Source organism: Vigna umbellata, chromosome 5 (genome assembly GCF_029865625.1).
Source record: "Vigna umbellata cultivar VRB3 chromosome 5, Vumbellata_1.0, whole genome shotgun sequence".
Lineage (NCBI taxonomy): Eukaryota > Viridiplantae > Streptophyta > Magnoliopsida > Fabales > Fabaceae > Vigna > Vigna umbellata.
The window spans coordinates 34344823-34361402 of record NC_142169.1 but is presented as its reverse complement, the minus strand read 5'-3'; the positions used below and the strand labels follow the sequence as shown (position 1 = coordinate 34361402).

The following is a 16580-nucleotide window of genomic DNA, read 5'->3' as shown; positions in this document are numbered from 1 at the left end:
TCTCTTTTTTCCTCTTTTCTGCTAAGTCTGTCAAATTCAACAATTTCTAAAACCTCTTATCACAACTATACAAAGTAACAAGTCTGTGGTGGATACGAATTATGAAAAATTCAGGTCATTTGATGTCATCCTATTTTTCAATTCATGAATATTAAATAATACATTTTTTTACATAATATACATGTCAATTTTTTTATTGAATTTAAAATATAATTATCACAATAACAAAAAAAATAATAAATTGATATACTTTTTAGTCAGTCAAATAATGTAAATATTGTCTATTCTCAATCAAGTTCTTAAATATTTATTTTTTATACCACTTTAAAAGATATCTTTTAAAAATATTTTATATGTATATAAATTCATGTCCAGTTGTTTTATTCTCTCTTTATAATTTATTATGATTAGAAATAACATTTTATTTATTGTTGAATAGTCTTTGAACCCTGGTATTAAATTTATTTAAATGGTGAATGATACGTATGATTGAAAAGAAAATGCATAGAGTTTTGGTGACATTGTAGTATGGCTAAAGTTGAAACTTAAAATGTGATATAATGATGTGTGTGGGAGGAAGAATGATGAATTCCTAAGTCCCATAGGCTTGTATAGAAGTACTCGATTCTCATTTTGTTAGTTATGATTAGAGGAAAGATGAGTGGAAGTATATATATGAATGGTTTTGAGCACACAAACTTCAAAGTGACAAAATGACTTGGCCTTCATATTTTATAATTCATCTATGTGTAACTTTATCTCTTTCATCATGTTTCTCAATGGCTATCATTTTTCTTGCAGTAGCATGGCTCCCAAGTAATCACTCCTTTACTCATTTCGATTCCTTCTTTCTTTTCAACCTACTTATTTCAACTCCATTCACAACATTTTTCGGATTTCGATCCATTTATCATCTCCATAATTCCATTAATTATAACATTTCTCACCTACAATATATCACACAATTACATTATACATACATGTAGTACTACTTCTCGTACCTTTTTCAAAGTAGTCAAAGAATTATATATGCCAAAAGTTACTATCAATTATATGGTTTTTCGACATGAGTATTTCAAGTTATTCTTGTAATTCAAATCTTGTAAGTTATAAAAAAAAATAAAATCCGAGTGTTATCACGTATTAGAATTATATTAGAAATAAAATACTGAGAGTAGTACATGTGATGTTTACATTTGAATTTCAGTGTAACATGGTAAAAAACTAGTAGGAAGTAATGAATCCCTATTACAAATTATTAAACTACACAAAGTTCCTTTTTTATTTATTAAATTTAAACATACTTACACACAGTAATTTATCTTCCTCACCATTCTTTTAAAGAAAAAGGACATTTTTATTGGTTTAATAATAAATTTAAAGACTTAAATTATGTTTTCATTCATATATTTTTACGATTGTGTAATTTTGTTCCACACAACTTTTTAATTGAATATTTGATCTTTTATTTTTTATTTTTAATACATCATTACTGGGTGATCTAATTATTAATAAAAATGTTAATATATTGGTCAAGGTAACAAATGTTAAAGTTTCTTGCTTAACTTTGTTATGAATACCTTATTGAATAAGTAATTAACATTATTGTCATTTATAAATATGGAATTTTTTCATAAAAAATTAATTTGAATAAGTAATTGACAACTTTACTCGTATATTTGATTAAAAAGAATATATAATTTAATGATGTAGTAACACGCGTGTTGTTGTATTTTATATAATGTCAACAGGTAGATACAGAGAAACGAATTAAAATATTTTTATTGAAATAAAAAATGTGTTTTCAGTAATTAAAATCTTTAATTTTAGGACAATATCTTTTCTATAATGTGAAAAATGTTATCTAGAGCACCCTATGATACCCCTAAAATGCTTTAGGCATGTAGGTTGTAGCTCTCATTGCATGTGGGGTGACCCTACCCAATCCCAACAATCGCATTTTATTTCCATTGGAAATTGAGTCATAAGCTATGCCTAAATACAATGGATTTACATTTAATAATACCTAAATATAAAATGACTTTATTAACTTCTTCATTTTATTTAATTTTAATATATGTGAAAATTTTTAATCAAGCGTCTTAGTTTTTCTTTTTTCTTTCTTTATAACTATTAAAGCCATCTCTTTCTTAATAAAAAGACAAATATTTAAAAAATTATTAATTACTTGTTAAGAACATTATTAAAAAGTTTTAATCATTCAATTATATAAAACAAGACAAATACAAAATATATTATTGATTCATAAAAGAATAATCATCTATCACAATACTGCGACACGTTATTATATTATGAATTAGTAGTGTAAAAAAGATATTTTAAGTCATTAGCGGTGCATAACATTCGAATCCAAACACAATAACCCCAACATGATTTAGTTACTATAAAAAGGGCGTAAAATTCACGTTCTTCTTTATGCATAATATATTCATGTTTAACTTACACAACGTGGCTATCTCAGACAACACAAACAACTAAGAAAAATTGTCCCAATTTCATTTCCAGTTAATACTATCACCATGCTATAATTTTATAAGTTTTTCCGAGCATTTTTGGAACTGAAGGGAATGGTTACGTGGACAGAAAAAAGGAAATGCTTTTTTTGTTATTTTTTAATGGTGAAAGGAACATATTTTTGGACTTGAAAGAAATTCTGAAAACAATTATACTTTGAACTTGTACAATTGGTTTTAAAGTGAAGATTCTTGGTCCAGTCCTACTGCAACAATTTACTGATGTAACATATATCAATGCAAAACGAAGAATTGAAGATCGTCATTTCCTTTTCTTCTTTCCAACCACTTATGTACTTTATTTATCCTTTAATTCCTCTGTTTCGTACCACTCTTCCCGTTCCCATACATCCCATCTACTATTGGAATCATCCATTTAGTTACGTACAGAAAAAGTCAAGCGAGATGCATTTTGTTTGACTTTCCATTTGGGCCGAAATCATATTGGCAATGTAAATTGGACTTGGCCCATTACCAATATTCTAACTCATGCGTAACAATGTGTAGATATTTTTTAGATTTGGTGTTTTATTTAATTGAATGTCATCTATTTTAGAGACGTGATTAATAATTAATAACAATAATAATAATAATAATAAGAATGCAGTTAAGAATTAATTTGTTTTTCTGTTAGTGATTTAGTCAAACATAATTGTAGGTCCAGTATAACCGTGGGATATTTTAGTAATGCTATTTTAGTAACCAAATGGAGTTGAGGTTAGAGTGTGTATTCACAGATAGTTGCAGTTCATTTCTAACAATTTTGTTGTTTGTCTTAGATAGATCTCCACCGTAGAGGAGGTTAAAGAGACGGCGGCGTTTAGCTGTCCACCTTGACTGAGCCATAGCTAGGTAACTTTGTCTTGGTCCTCTTTGGAAGTAGAAGAATTATAAGCTGCATTATCAATGGCGGTGAAACTGACAAAAGCGCAGAAGAAGATAGCCTACGATGCCAAACTGTGTCGGCTTCTGGATAACTACACCCAAATTCTGGTGGTGGCTGCGGACAACGTTGGATCCAACCAGCTTCAGAACATCCGACAGGGTCTACGTGGCGACTCCGTGGTGCTCATGGGAAAGAACACCATGATGAAACGCTCTGTCAAACTCCACGCTGAGAGCACCGGCAACAAGGCCTTCCTCAACCTTGTGCCTCTTCTAGTGGTCAGTGCATGCTTTAATATTCTCACAATATGCGTACACTGATTAATGCTTTAACACTATTCTAACCATTTCAAGACAAAGTTAATAAGTATATTGTTGGCCGAATTAGGGAAATGTTGGGTTGATTTTCACCAAAGGTGACGTGAAGGAGGTTAGCGAAGTGGTTGCCAAGTACAAGGTACACTCATTGTCGTTGATCCTGTTTTTACCCTTTTCTTTTTTTTGTTGAAAGATGTAAAGGTACATTCATCCTTCCAATGCATGCATGGTTTGATTGATTTTTTACTGTTCCTTGGACTTGTGGAATTACATTTCAAAAATTGTCCACTGCCACCAGTGAATTCTGTTCTTCTTCTTGTCTTGCTCCAGTTATGCTGATTGCGCTTCATTAATTCTTCATGTCAATGGTTGTAGTTCGCATTACACGTTTCAGCTGCAACGTTTTTTTTTTGTGATCGATTTTGATATTATATAATCCTATGTGTTGATTTTTATTAAAATGATAGATTTAAATACAATTATTTTTCCAAAGATCCCATTTTTTGTCAAGTTAATCCCTGCTATTTACTTGTAGTTTTCAATCATTCCTGAGCTTAACATCACGGTTTTAACTATATCATGTTAAATTATAGATCAACGTTTTCCAATTAAAATCGAGGGATATAAATTCAGGTAAAAATCTAAAGATGAAATTACAAAGTTGAAAAAGTAAGTGCTTCAAAAGAGAGAGAAAAAATATATGTAATTCAGTATATTGTTGAAAATTTGGTTTATGATTGCTCGAAGAAGTTTAGCTTTAATTGGCGTTTGAAAACACGCGTGTTTTTACAGGTGGGAGCTCCTGCTCGTGTTGGGTTGATTGCACCTATTGATGTTGTAGTTCCTCCGGGCAACACAGGGTTGGATCCCTCTCAGACTTCCTTTTTCCAGGTTTCTGCGATCTTCTTCTCCAAAGAACCTGAATGACACTGTTGGTAGTATACTTAGTATGGTGTTCTTTTACATGAATTTGATAGAAATATACAAATTTCAGGTACTGAATATTCCTACAAAAATTAACAAGGGTACTGTGGAAATTATCACTCCTGTGGAACTGATTAGGAAGGGTGAGAAGGTTGGGTCTTCTGAAGCTGCATTGCTTTCGAAGCTTGCGATAAGGCCATTCTCGTATGGGCTTGTTGTGGTTTCTGTTTATGACAACGGTTCGGTGTTTAGTCCTGCGGTTCTTGACCTCACTGACGATGACCTCCTTAATATGTTTGCTGATGGTGTTTCCATGCTATCTTCACTGTCGTTGGCTATCTCCTACCCTACAATTGCAGCTGCACCACACATGTTCGTTAATTCCTATAAGAACGTCCTCGCTGTTGCAGTGGCCACAGAATATTCGTTCCCCCAGGCTAACGAGGTGAAGGAGTACCTGAAGGTATGTGTTGCTCTATATTTCTGTGTTCAATGTCATTCAACATTAGCTTAGACAGAAAACTTTGTCAGTAGCCATTGAAAAAGAGTATGTTGCTGATTCTTGAGATATATTGCTTTGACTTTTAAACTTTCTCATAACCACTGACATGATGATTGCAGGATCCTAGTAAATTTGCAGTAGCTGCTGCTGTTGCCGCACCTGCTACTGGTTCTGCTCCAGCTGCTGCCTCCAAGGAGGAGGAAAAGAAGGAAGAACCAGAAGAATCTGATGACGACATGGGCTTCAGTTTGTTTGATTAAGTTGTCAGTGGTTATATTGAGTCTAGTTTAAATATTTCTGTCCGGTTTGGTAAAATAGATTTTTTCTTATATATTTTCTGTTTTTGATCATTCCTATTTTATTTATAATAAATTTTAGTGCTAGCACACACTCTAATACCTTTGACACTTGAAAATTATTAGAAGCTCACATAACTTACTAGTGTGTTGAAACTTGAATTATCTTCCCTTGGACTATACTATTCATGGTTAAAGGTTAATTCATTGGAAAATGAAAAAGGCTCATGGAATTAGTGTTTTTACTACTCCTTTGTCACACACCTTCTTTGTCCACCACCTCAATTTCTGTATAAGTATAAGGATCTTGTTCACATGTTAACAATTTTTCATAAAAATTTTGGACAACAGTGTCATTATTTTATTAATCCATTTAAATTTATTTTCAAAAAAACGAACCAATCACATGTGATTAATAATTAAAAAAAAAATTATTAAAAAAATATTTTCCTCTGTATAATGTTAACAAGTTAAAATCCACCAACAACATAGAAAGTAATTTGTTTTTTGGCATGGTTTGGTGGTATCAATGAATTAACGGCCATTTTGCGAAGGTTTGGCTTGGAAACAAAATGTACCTACCAGCCCTAAGAAATTAGGTAATTTGATGGTTGTATAAAGTGACATAGCTCAAACACGTAGTTGTTTTCTACGTATTACTTGTCAAGTTAATTCTAAATTGTTGTAAACAACATAAATTAGAACTGGATATTATCGAATAAAAACTATAGTTTATACTTTTATTTGTCATTATATCACGATTATATATGGGCATGAAAGTATTTGAATTTGATATCACGATTATAAGAACATAAAACTACTCGTAGGTCTTTGAGTTTGAAAAACATATAAATAAATTAAAATTATCGGTTATTACTATTTTGTAATCTAACAAGGAATGTTGTGAAACTTGTGATTGCTATACATACCCCAGTTTGATTACATGAAAAAATTTAAAAACTTTTATGAACATTTTTAAGAGAATTGATTCTTGACATGTTCTTGAATATTACAGTTAAAAAGTAAAGATCTAAATTTTTACCACCTTCACTATATATTGAGAATAATAGTTTATTTTTTATATTTATTTACCATATGATCTTGTAACTTTTACCTTTTTATATTACTGATTTTAAAGACAAAATTCAATATTTGACTTAGAAATGACAATATTCTTCACAAATATAGTATTGCTTGAATGGAGTAAAATTACTATAAATGATACAACTGTTTTTAGAATATTTGAAAAATAAATCTGATAGTACTAGTTGAATTAAAAAACAAATCTATATTATTGATGTTACTGTAGGAGTGTCATATTTTCTTCCTTCCGGCCGACATGTTTTCCTAAAATAGGAAGTGATGAGTAAATGGGCCTTGATGGTTTGGTACAAATACATGGAACAGGAAAGTTTGGTACTACAAGAAGAAAATGTGGGGCGCAAGAAGAAAGGCCCCAGATACATCAGCAGACGAAGAGAAAAGAGGTCAAAAATTCATTATTCTTTAATTTAAATGTATTTAATGTAAAGAATTACTTTAATCCACTCAATACATTTTATTTTCTTTTCACCATGTTGGAATTAGAATCAATTCTCGTTTATCTATCTGGGGGTAGAAAATTTATTTTGTACAGGATTTTTTTTTTACTGAAATATCTGTATAGTTCCAATGAACCAACATTAAATCTTATATATAAGATTTCTTGTTGCTTTTTCGTCAAATCACCAATTTTTCTATGAAAGATTACCGTTGAATGAATCTCTTAAAAATTATGAACTTTTTGTTTATATTTTTAAATTTATTTTTTCAATATAATGAGCCATTTATGTTTTTTTAATATGAATGAATATTTTTAAAATTATTCAGGTTAAAAATATTTATTTTAAAATAATTTCTGAGTGATTATATTATTATTGGATGAAACGAAACTATGGATTCTAATTCCAAGCTTATCTGTACCTACTATTCGTCCCAGGTGTAAACAATTATTTGTGGATATTGATATAAAAAAAGTGTATATATCACTATAAAAAGAAACAACAGGTGAAGTACATCATAACACAGATTTATAAAATTTGAATTTGAATATATTTTAATTTTTTGAAAAAAATTTATAAAGAAAGTCGTCCATGTATATCTGTTAGTAAAAGTAGAGGATAAGTTGTAATAGGAGACGTGAAACTTAAAAGACACGTGGACGTAGAATGAAAACATATGTGGCTGTCACCCAACAGCCAACTGGGAAAGAAAGGGACTGAAAATGAGATGGCAATGGTTCCAAAAGTCATTCACCAAATGATTCTTATGCTTCCCTTCATTTGAATTTTGAAGCCAAATCACATGAACAACTTACACATGGACAATTTAGCACAAGTCACACAATCAACTTACATATATCTCTCAAAATTTTCATCCCTTCAATCACGGCATTTCTTAGATCCTATGTTTAATTTTTGTTTGATCTATGTTCTATTTATACTTAGAGAGTATGAGTTTCATGTTCTTGTTTTGTTTTGAGGTTAAAGTGAGGTTTCTTCGAGAAGAATCCTAGGGAGATTTAAGTTGAGTGCAAGATAACTCAAAGCTGCGTTGGGTCAATTTCATAAATTTTACTTTTTTATATATTTTAATAATTCTTTTTACTTATAATAATCATCTTAAATATAATTGGATAATATTTCTTAATGAACACGGTAAAACGATGAGATGACATTTTTTGACGCAGTACATGGCGGCTACCATATAGTATTGGTTCATTGATTGATTCTAATTCTGGCATGTAGTCTGCCACAAAAGATGCATGTTTGTCACAAAGTTGCCAAATTCCTACCATCATTTACACGCTTTCAATGTCAACCAACTCAAACTACCATACATCTCCTTTGCTTTATCCTTATCAAAATCACAATAAACAAAATAATAATATTCAATTATACACACACATGCTTTTTTAACAGAAAAACCCTTAAAACCACTCATTACTTTGTACGCAAATAGATTTTATATATATTGTCTTTCATATCATCACGATCGAATCAAATTCTTTTGTATCAATTTTACGAAACTGTTGGTGTTTATCACTTTTGATTAACAGTGGCAAAATATCTGCAGCTCTACTTTACTCACAGACAATAACAATCCGGTGACACGTGGAAACATCATGTAGCGCAGTTGTCAACCGCCAGACCAACCTGATGTGTCTACCTTTGGCCGACAGCGTGAGTGCACTGCTACGTTATTCTTAAACGGTCAAACCCGTGGATACACAATATATAAGGTAATTCAAAATTAGGCATAGGTCACATTCCATTAATTTTGTGACTAGATTCTATTTTTTTTATATTTCTGACAACTTTATTTTAGGAATATTGAAAATTTCGATTTATTTTAAAATATAAAAAATAAAATACATGTCATATAAATTAAATTAGTTTTAATATTAAGTATAAAAGTTGATATATAAATAAGTAAACAGTATAATATATGTAACTATTAAACAAAATATATATTTTGATGAAACATAGCAAATAAATAAAAAAACATGTAAATTATATAAAAAAAAAACATATTTACAAAAATTTCTTAAACACAAAGCATGTCAAAACAGTTAAACTGATATACAAGATATCTACGTATCTACATTCATATATTTATGTATCTACATTCATATGTTTATATACTAAACTTCACGTATCACTCAATGGTATCTTCATGCTCCATATCAAAGACAAATTATCACCTACAACATCATATGCTCACACCAAATAATGATTGATGCTATAAACAAAATTACACAGAAAAACAAAAAAACCAAACAAGTAGAAGTAAGCTAGTGTCACATCATAACTTAAATCGACAACTTATAAAATTCAATAAACATAGAATCATACAACAAATGACCTCTATACTTAAATATTCAGATACGATACTGACATAGACTTCATTAAAGGTGTGCACCCATGGTAGTTTTTGACAGCTTACCTAAAATTGGATCTAAATGGAATCAAGACCTATTCAAATGGCCAATTTGATATTCTTAATACTACAATTGATTTGTAAACATGTTTATTAGCTCAATCTAACCACCCAAAGATGCACATGATAGTTTTCACTATATGCAAACCAGACTTTTACAAAATTAGAAGCCAACCAAGTCTTAAATCACCTAAAAATAGTCCATAAACTTCAAACTTACTTTAATAACCACTATTCTAGAATTTCACTTGTTTTCATACTTATAAATGAGCTCAAAATTGTGATTATTCATGTGTTTCCTCATTGAAAAGTTATAATAGGAAGTAGAAAAATGTGTAAAAATTTGTACAGAAAATTCTACATTATTTGGAGTGTTGATCGAACTGTCTTGCTAAGCGCACTGCCATCAGTCGCTCAACCAAAATGAAGATTTTTGCCTAGCGCACCAGCACTATGCTGCTGAGCGAATGACGGAAGTTTGAGGTTTGCAGTTGAGGTTGTTCGCTCATGTATAGCTATGAGCTGAGCGAATTAATTAAATGAAGTTGATTTTAAAAGTCGAGACAAAAGCAAAGAAGATATTTTCTGACAAAACATAACACAAAAAATATTGGAGAATTTCAGGAGATGATTAGGAGACAACTCCAAGGCATCAAGACTTCACTTTCTGCAAGGAATTGCTACGTTATTCTTAAACGGTCAAACCCGTGGATACACAATATATAAGGTAATTCAAAATTAGGCATAGGTCACATTCCATTAATTTTGTGACTAGATTCTAATTTTTTTATATTTCTGACAACTTTATTTTAGGAATATTGAAAATTTCGATTTATTTTAAAATATAAAAAATAAAATACATGTCATATAAATTAAATTAGTTTTAATATTAAGTATAAAAGTTGATATATAAATAAGTAAAAAGTATAATATATGCAACTATTAAAAAAATATAAATTTTGATGAAACATAGCAAATAAATAAAAAAAACATGTAAATTATATAAAAAAAAAAGCATATTTACAAAAATTTCTTAAACACAAAGCATGCCAAAACAGTTAAACTGATATACAAGATATTTACGTATCTACATCCATATATTTATATATCTATATCCATATATTTATATATTTACAACCATATATTTATATACTAAACTTCACGTATCACTCAATGGTATCTTCATGCTTCATATCAAAGACAAATTATCACCTACAACATCATATGCTCACACCAAATAATGATTAATGCTATAAACAAAATTACACAGAAAAACAAAAAAACCAAACAAGTAGAGTAAGCTAGTATACAAAAAAAGTAACACATCATAACTTAAATCAACAATTTATAAAATTCAATAAACATAGAATCATACAACAAATGACCTCTATACTTAAATATTCAGATACGATGTTGTCATAGACTTCATTAAAGGTGTGCACCCATGATAGTTTTTGACAGTTACCTAAAATTGGATCTAAATGGAATCAAGACCTATTCAAATGACCAATTTGATATTCTTAATACTACAATTGATTTGTAAACATGTTTATTAGCTCAATCTATAAACCCCAAGATGCACATGATAGTTTTCACTCTATGCAAACCACACGTTTACAAAATTAGAAGCCAACCAAGTCTTAAATCACCTAAAAATAGTCCATAAACTTCAAACTTACTTTAATAACCACTATTCTAGAATTTCACTTGTTTTCATACTTATAAATGAGCTCAAAATTGTGATTATTCATGTGTTTCCTCATTGAAGAGTTGTAATAGGAAGTAAAAAAATGTGTAAAAATTTGTACAGAAAATTCTACATTATTTGGAGTGTTGAACGAACTGTCTTGCTAAGCGCACGCCATTAGTCGCTCAACCAAAATTAAGATTTTTGCCTAGCGCCCCAGCACTATGCGCGGAGCGAATGGCGGCAGTTTGAGGTTTGCAATTGAGGTTTTTCGCTCATGTATAGCTGTGAGCTGAGCAAATTAATTAAATGAAGTTGGTTTTAAAAGTCGAGACAAAAGCAAAGAAGGTATCTTCTGAGAAAACATAGCACAAAAAATATTGGAGAATTTCAGGAGAAGATTAGGAGACAACTCCAAGGCATCAAGACTTCACTTTCTGCAAGGAATTGCTATAAAGAGTATGTTCTAGATGACTAGGAGTGACTAATTTTTTTGTTCATTGGAATTGGTTGTAATGACTCTTTATTAATGTAATTTTTTTGTGCAATCTATGTCTATGTTCATGTGCTTCTCTTTACTTGCTTATGATTATACGGAAGTATAGTTGAATTTGAACGTTCTTTTGTACTGGAAAGTATTTTTAGAACATAAACGTAAGAAAAGAATCCAAAAGTAACGATGCTAGGAATAGTTTTTGATCTTCTGGTCAGTCTTAACATAAGATTTTAATGCAAAGTATTTGTTAAATTATTTAAGGAATTAATAATTTAATAGATAACTTTATAACTTGCTTTAAGGAATTAAATCAAGATACGTTGATGTGAATGCTTGAATATAGAACGTATATTGTTCAAGACGTTACTATAATGTTAGTCTAGCACCAATTCCAATGACGTTTCATTTAATTTTACAATCTAAAATTTTTACTGTTCATTCATCTTATGCAAATTTCCACTTGTGAATTCATATGCTATCATACTAAATTGATTTTGATAAACAACCCGATTAGATAACATAACTCAAATTCCCTTGAGAGACGAGATATTGATACTTATTCACTTTATTACTTGGAACGATTTAGTATACTTGTCAAAGAAGCTATCGAAAATGCACCATTTTTCTAACCTATGATAAGATAAAGGCTTCGACAACTATCTACCAAAATAACATAGTCAATCTAACGTTCACAAATTCATTAAGATCAAATACAATATTCAAATTTCATCTACAAGGATTAATGACATTCAACTCGACATATCAAACTCCAACCAGCAACTAAACATACCAAATCTCACTAATCGATTTAATTGCACAAATCAACTACCAAACAATAATACACACATGAAATAAAACTTGCCTATCAATTAAAATCAAAGAAAACTAGCTTACCTGGATGATACTTTATCGGTTCCATGAACTGTAGAATTCTGTTAGGACTCCAAGATCTATATTTGCTCCTACAATTCACAACAATTTGATCAGAGTATACCCTCAATAACACTGTTCAACAGAGAGTCTTAGAGAAGACTCAGACCCCAAAAGAGTGAAAAAAGAAAATCCTACATGCAGAAACACTAAAATCCAAGAAAAAAGAATAGAAATCAACTTATTCTTTAGCTGAATTCAATCAGTTAGAAATGAACATCTTTTCTCAAGGATCCCTCACGGGGTCTCTAATATTCAAATACATGAGTAGAGACTTAGAATTTATAGAGAGAAGGCAGAGGAAATTTAGAGATGGAATGTTCCAGATAGATAAAGCTTTTTAAATAATCAAACTCCTTATTAGAAAATTTTATTTATACTTTTGATATTTTTGAAATAAAATAATGGATATAACTATTTAAAACATTATACCATATTTAATATTCGATTTTTGAGGGTGTTACATTCTTCCTAACAACAAAATTTTTGACCTCGAAAATTGAACTTACCAAGAAATAGGTGTGGATATGACTTCCTAGTATCCTTCTCTAATTTCGAAGTAGAGTCATATGTTCACCCGTTTTAGACTACTTTAATTAAATTAACAGATTTTTCTCTACGCAATTTTGTTTGATTCTTCGTAACACTAACATGCAACACCTGCAACGAAAGATCTTTCTTAATATGTAAATTTTCAACTTCCAATATGTGAGATGAACTATACATGTACTTTCTCCATTGAAAGGTAAAAAACCGAATAAAAATTAGCTAATTAAAAATACTATTACAAAATAATAACAAATTAACAAGTTATTAATCAATAACAACTCCTTACATATACTCTTATAAAGTTCACAATAAAGAGTTTCAACTCTCAAACTGTAGAAGAGAAAATGAGATTAAAATTATGGAAGCATCATCTTTGGAAAGCAAACACAAATTCAATAGTCAAAGTGGGAGTTGGTTAGACCTATGAATGAAATAAAATTTATGCTGTTCAATCTTCTATGGATTTTTATTTAATTCTTTACAGATTATTTTTATGAAAATTAAAATTAATAAATAGTATAAATTAAATTTTATAATTAAATATATGGAGTTGAGTTAAATGTAAAAATTTATTTTTCTAAGATTTATCCAATTTCATTTTCTTTTGTTTCTATTTAATACTCCTAGACTAATTATACAAAAACGGGATAGAAACAAAAACAGAGAGGGTGAAAACTTGAAAGCAAATAAATACCATATTAAGAAAAGAAAGAAACTTCACCTACCAAAATCGCAAAATCAGTGTTTAAAATCTAAATCCATGGAAAGAAGGTGGCAGACAGAAGGGAATGATAGGCTTAGTTTAAATATGTCAATCTGTATGATTTTTTTTACAATTTAAATTCTGACATGTAAAAGTAAAATAATATTGTCAGGCTATAAGTTTATTTGGAAAATAATAATATAATATTTGTTATATAATAAAAAAATAAGATTTAAATTGCATTTAGTCTACTCGTTTTATTGAGTCATTGTACATTTATTTTAACTTTGTATGGTTTAATGTTTACAAAGACTAAAAGGAATTAAAATAATGTGTATGAAAATTCAAAAGTATTTTTTAAAATATAAAAACTAAAAGAAGATTTTTTTTAATTATAATAATTAAATGAATAATTTAACCTATTACACTAGTATAATAATTGATTGTGCTCTATTTCATTTATATTTTGTAGCAATTGACCAAATTTCTATAAAATGTATATATCACAAAAGATTGTGACATGAAAAGTAGTATATACACTCTTCCATATATTTATAGTGTTAGTTAATTTTCATTTTGGATAAAATATGATTTCACTCTTTCTCAAATAGGTAAAATTGACCCTCTTTTTTTTCTTTTACAAATTTGATCGTTTTGGGTTTGGTTAACTTTAAAATGTATTATTTTTAATAATTTAAATAGTTTAAATCACTTCTTATAAAAAGAAAACAGTAGTTTATAACAACTTTGGAAGTTCAACAATAATATATTTCAAAATAAAAAAGAAAAAAATAAAAAAAGAAAAATAGTCATTTTTAAAATTGAAACCAAATTGTAGAAGAACTAAAACACTTTTATGCCTTTTTAGAAAGTATATCAATATATGTAAGACCTGTGTGGACTGCTATGTTTTCTGCAAAAAGGAAAATGTTTTGTTCACAACAGTTGAGTAGTGCTTTTTAAGATGCAGAAATTATTCTTTTTTAATATTATATGGAGAATTTCTTTAGGAATTATACCTATCCACATTCCATTATAGGTCATCATCAATTGTTCATTATATTTTTTTTCTTTCGTCTTACATGTTGTGTAATTGATTCACTCTTTTGATTCAATGATATGGAAAAAATAACTCAAATATCTTTGTAATTATATAAAAAATAATATCTAACAATTTTATTATTTTTCTGGAATATCTCTAATATAACATTAATTTAATAAATCTATAAAAAAGTTATATTATTGTTCATATTTTTACATTCACCTTTATATGTTATTTATTTTATTTAATTATTTTACATTAATTTGTGGAAAAGATCATATATTTCACTTATTTTTAGAATGGGAAATTTTCTGAAACTGATTGATCATTTTAAAACAAGTGAAATAAATATTTAATATAAAACATTTTTCTTCGAAATTATCACTGAATTTCTAAAATAGTTGTTTATTTTATAGATTAGAGTCAGATAATTTGATGTATTTTTTGAAAGTTGAGTGAAGTGTTTAAGAAAATAATACTATTAATTTATAAGATGAAAAATAGTCAATAAATTGAGAATAAAACACACTATTATAATATATTTAATGAATTATATATATATATATATATATATATATATATATTATGTATGTAGTGTACGTGTGTATTATATTAAAAAAATATATATTTAGGATCTACAAATATTTAATGTTTTATTAACACTATTACTATTAAAAAGTTGTGGACTTTACAATAGTGTGATCAACCTTGGTAGGAGGTTTAAAATTAATTTTTTGAACAAATATTTAGTTGTAAAATATGACTATCATAAAAATATGCTTAATTGCCAGTTGTTCTGCATGCTCAGATTTAAACGGTGTAATGTAATTCGAAATTCTGTTGTTTTTATTGTAAATGATTTTTCCTGCACAATAAAGATGAAAAGCGGTTTCTGCTGAAATATTGTCTGACGCATGACAAAGTTGGCAAATTCCACCGATGGTTTCTTGTTCAAGAAATTAGTCACACTGTGATGAAATCTTTTAGGATTATTATTCAGATTTTTAATTGACCCTCTTTGTGTAATTACAAAATATATTTAAATAAAAATATTATTTATGACACCAATTTAATTACAGTGAAGCTAAAGTTTATCGGTAATTACAACGGTGTAAGAGAAAGTAAGAGAAAATAAGCAACGAAGCTAGAATTTATTGGAAATTAAAACGGTGTCGGGAAAAATAAGAGTTTATTGGTGGTTAAAACGGTGTAATAGATAAGCGGTGAAGTGTGGGGATGCAGTCGTTTTTCCAGTAAAGTAAATTTATTGGTAGTTAAAACGGTGTAGAAGAAGGATAAGAGATGAAGTCGTTTTCCCATAAAGACAGGACAGATTTGTCGACAAACGATTCCAATGCCCCAAATTACGGTTTCATTAATGTACCATGTGAACGTAAGAATGTGGAAGGAAAATAAAATCTACTCTAAAAAACCATTCTCATTCTAAGTACCTAGTCTACTACTTTTCCTAATGCACACCATCCATATCTATGTTCCATCTATGGTTCTTACTGTGCATATCGTGAAGCAAAGTCTTCATGGATATTGATTAAAATTGAGTCAAAGTAAGTTCATGAATTAGGTCACTCTGAAATTAATTATTAATAAAATAATTTGCTTAACATGGTAGAATAATGCATTTGAACGTCCCAACCAAACATGTAACATGAAAAAAAGTGTTGACAGTAGACTGGCGTGATATTGGGAAATGTGCATGCTATATAGCATGTAAATAC

At 29.0% G+C, this 16580-nt stretch overlaps 1 protein-coding gene across 1 annotated transcript; it reads left to right on the top strand.

Annotated features, from left to right (window-relative positions):
- Positions 1-3270: 3270 nt before the first annotated feature.
- LOC124829700 (Ribosomal protein L10 family protein) lies at positions 3271-5551 on the top strand. Its single transcript, XM_047303268.2, has 5 exons — positions 3271-3698; positions 3808-3876; positions 4530-4628; positions 4732-5124; positions 5283-5551. Exons 1-5 carry the CDS (start codon positions 3441-3443, stop codon positions 5421-5423), a joined length of 960 nt encoding a protein of 319 aa, XP_047159224.1. The 5' UTR covers positions 3271-3440; the 3' UTR covers positions 5424-5551.
- Positions 5552-16580: the final 11029 nt, after the last annotated feature.

Bases quoted from the DNA above. Each gene is read 5' to 3' on its own strand.
- LOC124829700 (XM_047303268.2), top strand. From the start codon at position 3,441: ATGGCGGTGAAACTGACAAAAGCGCAGAAGAAGATAGCCTACGATGCC. The intron at 4,629-4,731 runs GTTTCTGCGATC...TACAAATTTCAG, and splicing joins CTCAGACTTCCTTTTTCCAG to GTACTGAATATTCCTACAAA. The intron at 5,125-5,282 runs GTATGTGTTGCT...TGATGATTGCAG, and splicing joins AGGTGAAGGAGTACCTGAAG to GATCCTAGTAAATTTGCAGT.